Source organism: Bufo gargarizans, chromosome 3 (assembly GCF_014858855.1).
Source record: "Bufo gargarizans isolate SCDJY-AF-19 chromosome 3, ASM1485885v1, whole genome shotgun sequence".
Classification (NCBI taxonomy): Eukaryota; Metazoa; Chordata; class Amphibia; order Anura; family Bufonidae; genus Bufo; species Bufo gargarizans.
In genome coordinates, this window is record NC_058082.1 from 607,992,100 (window position 1) to 608,002,881 (window position 10,782).

Here is a 10,782-nt window from a genome sequence, read left to right on the forward strand (position 1 = left end):
CTACCGGTCACGGCGGCCACGCCTCCAGTACCCTACCGGTCACGGCGGCCACGCCTCCAGTGCCCTACCGGTCACGGCGGCCAGCCTCCAGTACCCTACCGGTCACGGCGGCCACGCCTCCAGTACCCCTACCGGTCACGGCGGCCACGCCTCCAGTACCCTACCGGTCACGGCGGCCACGCCTCCAGTACCCTACCGGTCACGGCGGCCACGCCTCCAGTACCCTACCGGTCACGGCGGCCACGCCTCCAGTACCCTACCGGTCACGGCGGCCACGCCTCCAGTACCTACCGGTCACGGCGGCCACGCCTCCAGTACCCTACCGGTCACGGCGGCCACGCCTCCAGTACCCTACCGGTCACGGCGGCCACGCCTCCAGTACCCTACCGGTCACGGCGGCCACGCCTCCAGTACCCTACCGGTCACGGCGGCCACACCTCCAGTACCCTACGGTCCGGCGGCCACACCTCCAGTACCCTACCGGTCACGGCGGCCACACCTCCAGTACCCTACCGGTCACGGCGGCCACACCTCCAGTACCCTACCGGTCACGGCGGCCACACCTCCAGTACCCTACCGGTCACGGCGGCCACACCTCCAGTACCCTACCCGGTCACGGCGGCCACACCTCCAGTACCCTACCGGTCACGGCGGCCACACCTCCAGTACCCTACCGGTCACGGCGGCCACACCTCCAGTACCCTACCGGTCACGGCGGCCACACCTCCAGTACCCTACCGGTCACGGCGGCCACACCTCCAGTACCCTACCGGTCACGGCGGCCACACCTCCAGTACCCTACCGGTCACGGCGGCCACACCTCCAGTACCCTACCGGTCACGGCGGCCACACCTCCAGTACCCTACCGGTCACGGCGGCCACACCTCCAGTACCCTACCGGTCACGGCGGCCACACCTCCAGTACCCTACCGGTCACGGCGGCCACACCTCCAGTACCCTACCGGTCACGGCGGCCACACCTCCAGTACCCTACCGGTCACGGCGGCCACACCTCCAGTACCCTACCGGTCACGGCGGCCACACCTCCAGTACCCTACCGGTCACGGCGGCCACACCTCCAGTACCCTACCGGTCACGGCGGCCACACCTCCAGTACCCTACCGGTCACGGCGGCCACACCTCCAGTACCCTACCGGTCACGGCGGCCACACCTCCAGTACCCTACCGGTCACGGCGGCCACACCTCCAGTACCCTACCGGTCACGGCGGCCACACCTCCAGTACCCTACCGGTCACGGCGGCCACACCTCCAGTACCCTACCGGTCACGGCGGCCACACCTCCAGTACCCTACCGGTCACGGCGGCCACACCTCCAGTACCCTACCGGTCACGGCGGCCACACCTCCAGTACCCTACCGGTCACGGCGGCCACACCTCCAGTACCCTACCGGTCACGGCGGCCACACCTCCAGTACCCTACCGGTCACGGCGGCCACACCTCCAGTACCCTACCGGTCACGGCGGCCACACCTCCAGTACCCTACCGGTCACGGCGGCCACACCTCCAGTACCCTACCGGTCACGGCGGCCACACCTCCAGTACCCTACCGGTCACGGCGGCCACACCTCCAGTACCCTACCGGTCACGGCGGCCACACCTCCAGTACCCTACCGGTCACGGCGGCCACACCTCCAGTACCCTACCGGTCACGGCGGCCACACCTCCAGTACCCTACCGGTCACGGCGGCCACACCTCCAGTACCCTACCGGTCCGGCGGCCACACCTCCAGTACCCTACCGGTCACGGCGGCCACACCTCCAGTACCCTACCGGTCACGGCGGCCACACCTCCAGTACCCTACCGGTCACGGCGGCCACACCTCCAGTACCCTACCGGTCACGACGGCCACACCTCCAGTACCCTACCGGTCACGACGGCCACACCTCCAGTACCCTACCGGTCACGACGGCCACACCTCCAGTACCCTACCACTCACGACGGCCACACCTCCAGTACCCTACCACTCACGACGGCCACACCTCCAGTACCCTACCACTCACGACGGCCACACCTCCAGCACCCTACCAGTCACGACGGCCACACTTCCAGCACCCTACCAGTCACGACGGCCACACTTCCAGCACCCTACCAGTCACGACGCCCACACTTCCAGCATACTACCAGTCACGACGCCCACACTTCCAGCACCCTACCAGTCACGGCGGCCACACTTCCAGTACCCTACCAGTCACGGCGGCCACACTTCCAGTACCCTACCAGTCATGGTGGCCATGCGTTCAGCAGGACACCAGTCATTTGATGAACACAGAAGGGATGTCCATCTACAACTCACCTGACTGGCTGACGCCATCGTTTAAACCAATTTCTACAGCAATTCGCCATTAGGCTAAACATAGGAGATGCAAAGAAAGCGGTCTTGGGATTCTTAAGAAGGCTTCAACATCATGGATGCTCTATATCTTCTTTATGATCTTCTCTACTTTCCTCCACTTCATGAAGTTCTCCCAAAAAAATATCTGAAAAATAAATAAAACAAAATAATCACATAAAATGAATGTTATGATATGGATTCATTCTTATCAACTATTATCATTTCTAATGTACTTCTCATTTCAGTGCCCAGTCTGTATGAAGAAGTCGTCCACGCAGCAATGTCTACAAACCTACGGTGTATCTCGCAGTTTACAGAAGCAGCGTGTAATTGCAATGGTGCTCAAAATGACTAGCATTTATTTGGGGGAACGCCCTTTCTAACCTGGGGTTCCGTACCACTTCAGCCATCAGTCAGCCAATAGGCAGACTATAAAGGCCGCCTGCACAGGAGTGTGACTGAACTCACAAGATCCGCGTGAATTTTCGTGCAGATTTACGTGAGCTTATGCAGTATATCAGCTCCAAAATTCGCCTAACAGCAGTTTTTCGTGCGGATTTGATAGGGTTTCGCTGCAAATCTCACCCTTCCATTGAAAAGAGTGAAATCCGCAATTGACATGCTATTAAAGGGGTTATCCAAGAGTATAAAGTGTCCCCCCATGTGCACCCCACATGGAATATACTTACCCCGTTCCCCGCGCTGCCGCTGCTGCTTCTCCTCGTGCATGGATGAAAACATCCGAGGGGGGAGCAGCCAACGGCAGGCGGGGATGAGCCTCCTTAGAGTCACCCGCGTTGCTAGGGAGGCTCGTCCCCATCCCCGCCTGCCATTGGCTGCTAACCGTACACGGGGAGAAGCAGCAGCGGCGGTGCGGGGGACCATGAGCCCGCAGGGAGCAGGGTAAGTATATTCCATGTGGGGGCCTAGCACATGGGGGGACACTTTATACTCTTGGATAAGCCCTAGAACACAGAAGGAGGTCCACATTGCTAATCTAAATGAGCCCTTAGGGTCCAGCAGATTTCTAAGGCAGGATTGTAGACGTTTACAGCATTGGCGCACTGGGCGGGATTTTAAAAGAATCGCGTTTAAACTCTATAGACAATGGGAAAGATTTATCAAAACTGGTGTAAAGTAGAACGGGCTTAGTCGCCCATAGCAACCAATCAGATTCCACCTTTCATTTTTCACAGCTCCTTTGGAAAATGAAAGGTGGAATCCGATTGGTTGCTACGGGCGACTAAGCCAGTTCTACTTTACACCAGTTCTGATCAATCTTTCCCACTGTAAGGATTCAAACGTGGACTCCCCATTTTAGTCAGTGGACTACGTCTGCATGGGCATATTAATCCATTTCTGGGACTGTCCCGTTCCCCTAATTGAGGCTTGCAGAAATCCATGCACCCCCTGCAGAAACCAACCCACATGTATGGAACCGATATCCAGTCGCTAAAAATTCAGGGACAATTTTCCCACGTGAACTTACCCTACAGGGCACAATCCAGTCGGATTCCAGGACACCGCTAATGTAACGGCGCACTCACACCTCTTTACTACAGGGGACATCTCCAACAATACACTCTCAACAGATTTCTATGGAGAGTCTTAAGAATTTAAAGGGATAATCCCCCTCCCCCACGTCAGATTGTCTCTGGGGCTCCCCATCATACACCACACACATAGGGGAGGACTATGGGGATCCTCCTGGAGGACTGCAGCTTACAGTGGACTCTATCATCACTGGATGTAAGGCAGGTGACAGACTAGTAATGTGAATACACAGCAGCATCCTCCATAAGGCAACATGCAGAACACGACCTACCTGGCAGCCACCCCCCGCCGTGTACGACCGCTATGGATGCCTGTGACGGATAATCGCCATACACGGCGGACGGTCCTCCACAGCCTGTGATTTATGACTGTGGACAGACAGACGGACACTATTGTATACACCGGAAGCTGCAGACTCTATGGTAACCCAGCAAACACTTTACTCCGTCTCGCAGCCACGCCTCCCCTGTCTCTCTAAACCAATCGATGTTGTGATAACAATCTACCAATAGCGAGGCGGGTCTGATAAAGGACAAGGATAAGAGGATAATAGACGAGCTGTGATTGGCTGGTTGGAGGGATGCGGGGATGTTGCGGCGCTTGTGTTATAAGAGAAGCGCAGAGATTTGTTTTGTAATCGGTGGAGGGAGCGCGTGTCAGGCCAGGTGCCGGCAGCCACTCACATTCCACCTTTCATTTTTTAAAGGACCTTAAGAAGATGAAAGCAGCATCCTGATTGGTTGCCATGGGCAACTACTCCTTTTTGCTATATCTCTATTACAGTCCTATCCCTGATATGTTATTAACCCCCTAAAAGTCACCATCAAATAGAATTTGAATAGTCAGCTTGTTAAAAAAATGTATGCAGCTGTTTCTGGGAAAGCTGGGTGACTACCAACATAACTGTAAGGCCTCATTCACACATACGTGGATTTTCACTGACCACAGTCCGTGAAAACCCGGCCTGCCATCCTGGTGAGTGCACGAGCGCACAGCGTTTTTAGTTGCTATGACGCCGTGCGCTTCGTGCCACCGACGCTGTACAGTAAAAGTGTATTACTGTACAGCGGCACGAAGCGCACTATGTCATGGCAACCAATGACGCCATGGACTCAGCAGGATGGGTTATCACAGACCGTGGTCCGTGAAAATCCACGTATGTGTGAATGAGGCCTAAGGGTGGGTTATTTTCAGATGATGCGATTCCTTCCTGAAAATGCACAAAAAAATGGCAGTACACCAAACCCCATTCACAGGTGCCACAAGATTTGCCACAAATTCCACTTTTTTGTAAAATACAACTGACCAAATGAAAATCTGATGCAGGAAACATTTGGAAGAATGTAAATCCAGCCCAGGAGTCTGAGGACGTCCTTGTGACGGCTGAGAGAGTAGTTTTTGTTTTGGTTGTCATGTCAAATACACTTAAAGGGGTTGTTGTGCCAAGATTAGAAGTTATTCCCTATATACAGGATAGAGGCTAACTAACTGATCGCCGGGGGTCCGACTGCTAGGACCGCCACAGGTCCCGAGAAAGGAGGTCCCGCTCCCCCGATCTGATGGGGTGACGGGTCTACCATGCCTCCTGCTACTTTTCATTCTCCATGGGACCGAGTGCTGTACTTATGTCTGGCAGGCCCATGCCTGTCCTGTTGCTCCATAAGATCGGGGGAACGACACCCCTGTTCTCAGGATCGGTGGGGGTCCCAGCGGCTGGACCCCCAGCGATTAGTCCTATTTTGTGGATAGGGGATAATGTCTGATCTTGGCACAGCCCCTTTAAGAGGTAACAATTTTGGCACACCGTGCGGCAGAAAATTAAATCCATGACAGCAGGATGCCAGTGGTGCACATATTGGTATATTATCAGGCCACAAATGAGCCCCCCTTTTGTCTATGCCCTGCCCATTTAAGAAAATAAAAAAAAGTACCATGGGTGATGGCGAATGGCAAAATGTAGGAAATTAGTGGGTGAATTCTATATGTCAGAAATCTGACGTATACTAATGATACATCCCCCTAATGATTCGTGGGATTTTAATCTAGGACCCCATTAAGCTCTAGGCGACTGGCCAGGTATATTTATATAAGACAGAGGGGTACCTCTATGCTCCTGGGCTCCGATCGAAAAACCCGGAAAGAACTATGATCTGTCAAGTACAGCAGATGGTGTCTGAAAGCATTTTTGTTGATAAATTCGGGGCATTAAAGCACCTTCCTCATAAGCTGGCAGGTAACACCCACTCATATGAGGGGTTTCAGTAGCCACCTATCTACAGGCCAGGTAAAAGTAAAATTAGTCTCTGAAAATTTTGAACAATCCTGGAAAATTCGGGAGTGTTTATAATTGGTGTGAGACAGAAGGACCTTTAGGGTCCCGGGCCCACCTCTGCAGCCCCTATAGTTACACCCCTGATACAAAAGCATTTATACAAACAGTGGGGGTCATTTATGAAAATGGTGTAAAGTAGAACTGGCTTAGGGTACTTTCACACTAGCGTTGTTAGAATGCGGCAGGCAGTTCCGTTCTGTATTTCTGTATGCAAAGGGATATCTTTTTTTTTCCGGATCCGTTAGACTTATTCATTGAAATACTGGATCCGTCTTTCTGTTAACATCCAAAATAACGGATCCGGTATTTCATTTTTTCAAAGTCAGAAAGAACTGCGCATGCGGAGACCGGAAAACCGGATCTGGCGATGTGGCAATTTCCGGAACACTTGGTACCGGATCTGACATTAATACAGTTCAATGGAAATTAATGCCGTGCGGTAGTGTTCCGGAATTTTGGCCGGATAAAATATACAGCAGCAAGCTGCGGTATTTTGTCCGGTAAAATGCCATACAAGGGACGGAACGGAAGACATCCTGATGCATACTGAACGGATTGCTTTCCATTCAGAACGCATTGGGACAAAACAAACGTTTTTTTCCGGTATTGAGACACTTTACCAGATTTCAATACCGGAAAAGAATAACGCTAATGTGAAAGTATACTTAGTTGCCCATAGCAACCAATCAGATTCCACCTTTCATTTTCCAAAGGAGCTGTCGAAAATGAAAGGTGGGATCTGATTGGTTGCTATGGGCAACCAGTTTGATAAATCTGCGTATGACTTGGACCTGTAACCTGTATCTCTCCAGAGAGAAGATTGAGGCAGCGACGCCCTCCTGCTGCGGCAGTGATACCTAACACAACCGTACTGACTGCTCTGGTTGTGGTCACGTCATTACACTAACCCGGGAGCAGTAAATTGGATTTGATTTACAAAACCTGGTTTCCCATATAAAAGACTAGAACTGTATACAACATTTTATCAGAATCAACCCCTTCATGAAGCAGCCATATACAATTTTTTTTTACATTTTCATTTTTTCCTTCCAGTCTTCCACGAGCCATAACTTTTTTTTTTTTTTTCACGTAGTCATATCAGGGATTTTTTATTTTGCAGAACAAGTTTCAAATCTACGAGGCTGTGTGAGGGATTGATTTTTGCAGGGTGATCTGTATTTTTCATTGATGCCATTCTGGGTGTGTATGTCTTTTCGATCACTTCTTATTTATTTTTTTCAGAAAAATAGCGACCAAAAATGGAGAATCGGCCATTTTGATTTTTTTGTTATGTTCACCTAACAGTATAAATATCTTTATATTATAATCATCGGGGATTTTCAGAAGCGGCGATACCAATATCCTTTATATTTTTTATTCTTTATTTATCAAATGGCAAAAAGGGGGTGATTTTAATTTTGAATACTTTTTGATTCTTTTTATATTTTTAATTTTTTAATTTATTTTTAGCCCTCCCTAGGGGACTTTAACATACGATCATCTGATCGCTTCTACTATAGATTGCAATGATTTACCATACTCATCATGCTCTGCCACAGGCAGGACTCGATGGGAGCTTCGCAATTGCAGTCCCCAATGCACGGGCAACATTCATGCGGCGGCCGGGACGGATCGAGACCCATTGAGCTTGAATGAGTCCGTGATCCGTCCGCATCGCGAGATTACGGCACTCTAGCTTTCTGACATCGGGGAGCAAGGAGGAGATTCGGAGGATGCGGGGCGGTGCTGGGCTCCTTCACGCTGGACTTATCTCAGGGACAGGACTCATCTCAGGTTAATTTGCATATGGATCAAATCTTTTTTTTTTTTACACAATAAAAGCACACAGAGCTATGGGGACTGGGTATTGCGGATGTGCTAGCGGTCATCTAGAAACCCATGTCCTCAGCTCTATACACAAAATCCCGGGGACAGTTTCCTTTAAAGACCTCACATGTACAGCAGATGTTGAGAAAGGCTTAAGGAGTTGTCCACCTGTCCGGGCTCTATATATTGACAACCTATTATTATGATAGGTCATCAATAACGGCGGGGGTCACTTGAATGGGAGCTATGCTTCAGCCACTATGCAGTGGAGAGGGCTTTCTGCTTATGGCTATGTATGCAGTGTTATTTCCAGCACTGGCGGTTGCTGAAACCAGCTGATTGGTGAGATGGCAGCCGTTCAACCCCAACCGATCTGATACTGATGACTTATCCTAAGGATAGTCCGCAAAGCAAAAAATAAAAAAGATGGAAACAGCACGTCCAATATGTGGAAATTTATCCCAGATGCAACGTTTCGGCTGGAGATGCCGAAACGTTACATCTGAAATAAATTTCCACATATTGGACGTGCTGTCTCCATCTTTTTTTGTTTTGCTTTGCGGAGTATGCTAAGTTTATGGGGAAACTCACCACTTCCCCAGGAGACGTGCCCCCGTCACCCATATTCTAGAAGTGCTGTTCATCTGACTTTATTTCAACTATCCTGAGGATAGGTCATCAATATCTGCAGCCTGGACAACCCCTTTAGTGGCGTTATCTGGTTAACCCCTTCATGTCATCCTCCGTACATGTACAGTGGATGTTGGGTCTTTAAAGATGGCATGCGCTCCGGAGCAGAACGAGCGCCATAGCTTGCTGGTGCCTGCTGTTTCATACAGCAGAAACCGTGGCTAATGTCCGTGATCAGCAGTAATGACGATCGCGGACATTTAACCTCTCAGATGCTGTGGTCCAATGTGACCACGGCATCTTAAAAGCCAGAAGCACGTGCTTCACGGGCTGGAACGCCTCTCCCCGGTGGAGATCAGAGAAGGCGGGCATTAAACGTAATGAGCCTGAGCCTGTATTAGGCTCTGAAAGTGTGAAATATTTTTTATTGTGACAAACAATAATTAAGACAAAAACCAGAGACATATAGGGGTAGATTTATCAAAACTGGTGTAATAGTAAACTGGCTCAGTTGCCCATAGCAACCAGTAAGATTCCACCTTTCATTTTCCAAAGGAGCTCTGAAAAATGAACGCTGGAATCTGATTGGTTGCTATGGGAAGCAAATCCAGTTTTGATATTCCCCCTCTGAGCCATCTTTTGCTGCAATTTCAGATGCAAGTCTCTTGGGTCTTTATTAGATTAGCACATCTACACACATTCTTCCAGACAAAACTGCTCCAACTCCTTCACGTCATGCTAGAGGTTCTCAGCTTTGACAAGCCCATTCCGAAACATTTAAAGTGTTCTTGTACTGTACCAAAACTTTTGACATGTGATAGTGACATATAAAGGTTTTGATCTGTGTGGGGTCCGAGTGCTGAGACCCCTACCAATTACTAGAAGGTCTCACTCGCTGTCTCCCCTCGCACTGGAGACTGGCTCATAGACTTTCTATTAAGTCTCCTGCAGCAAGGAGATACATTGCTCTCTGTAAAGTGCGTCTGTCTCCTAATGATCCCTGGGGGTCTGCTGACTCAATCAAAACCTTTGATGTCTCTATAACATATCAAAAGTTTTTCTAAAGTACAGGGACACTTTAAATGTTTCACCTCTCCAGTGTAGCTTTAGCAGGTCATTGTCCTGCTGGAAGGTAAACCGCCATCCCTTCTTCTAATGTCTGGAAGACGAATTGCCCCATATTTACTACCATCCATCTTCCCTTCAAACCTAACCTGTTATCCCCAGAACATGATGGTGCCACCACCATAGTTCACTGTGGGAATGGTGTTCTTGGGATAATGAGAAGTGCTGGGTTTGCACCACACATAGTGTTTACCATGATGGTCATAACGTTCAATTTTAGTCTCATCTGTCCAGAGAACCTTCTTCTATGTGTTCGGGGAGTCTGACACATGCTGTTTGGTGAACTTGTAATGTGTTTTCTTGTATTTTTCTTTAGGCAATGTTTTTTTTCCCCTGGCCACTCTTCTATCAAGCCCTTCTCTCTTGAGTGTATGGCTTATAGTGGCCCTATGGACAGATACTTCCATCTCCAGTGTGGATCGCTGGCACTTCTCGAGAGTTATCATAGGTGTCTGGGATAGGAGTGCTGTGCATGTGTGCCTATGTGCACTCCCATGGTCCTGGCCACCAGAGAGGGCAGTGCTTCTTCCTATAGTGAGCAAGCACGTCCACCGCTGCCGGATTGCTTGGTGGTCGTAACCCCTTGAAACAAGCAGTGTATGATGTGATGGAAAAAAATTAATTAAGCCAGCAAAGGAAGCAATATGGACAATCACTATACATTAGGAAGGGTCTTGTATTAACTTTCTCCACATGATAAATGCCATTTGCTGAAGTCAGACAACCCCTTTAGGATAAAAGTCCATTTCATCAGTTTATCCACCCCAGCAAGCTGCCGACTTGGAGAGCATTGCTCAATACAAATACCCAGATGTTTTGCAATTCCCACTCTTCTGATAAGAATCCACGAGGATACCTGATCCCATGGCATTCTGTTTGTGTATTTGTCATGTCAGGGGAGGGATGTTTCCTGGAAAAGCCCAGGAGTCATTGGGCCTTTCTCCAGCCTCTGCAGCTG

The 10,782-nt window shown here is 50.1% G+C and overlaps 1 protein-coding gene across 2 annotated transcripts in view; it reads right to left on the reverse strand.

The window, feature by feature from the left end:
- LOC122930851 (ADP-ribosylation factor-like protein 13B) overlaps window positions 1-4,337 on the reverse strand; it is a 49,198-nt gene extending 44,861 nt beyond the window's left edge. For both annotated transcript variants that reach the window (XM_044284506.1, XM_044284505.1), the window contains exons 1-2: window positions 4,182-4,337; window positions 2,318-2,501 (exon numbers count right to left, since the gene is read on the reverse strand). In XM_044284506.1, the coding sequence (XP_044140441.1) occupies window positions 2,318-2,379 (62 nt within the window). In that variant the 5' untranslated portion in view covers window positions 2,380-2,501; window positions 4,182-4,337. The remainder of the gene's footprint in view (window positions 1-2,317; window positions 2,502-4,181) is intronic.
- Between the last annotated feature and the right edge of the window lie 6,445 nt (window positions 4,338-10,782).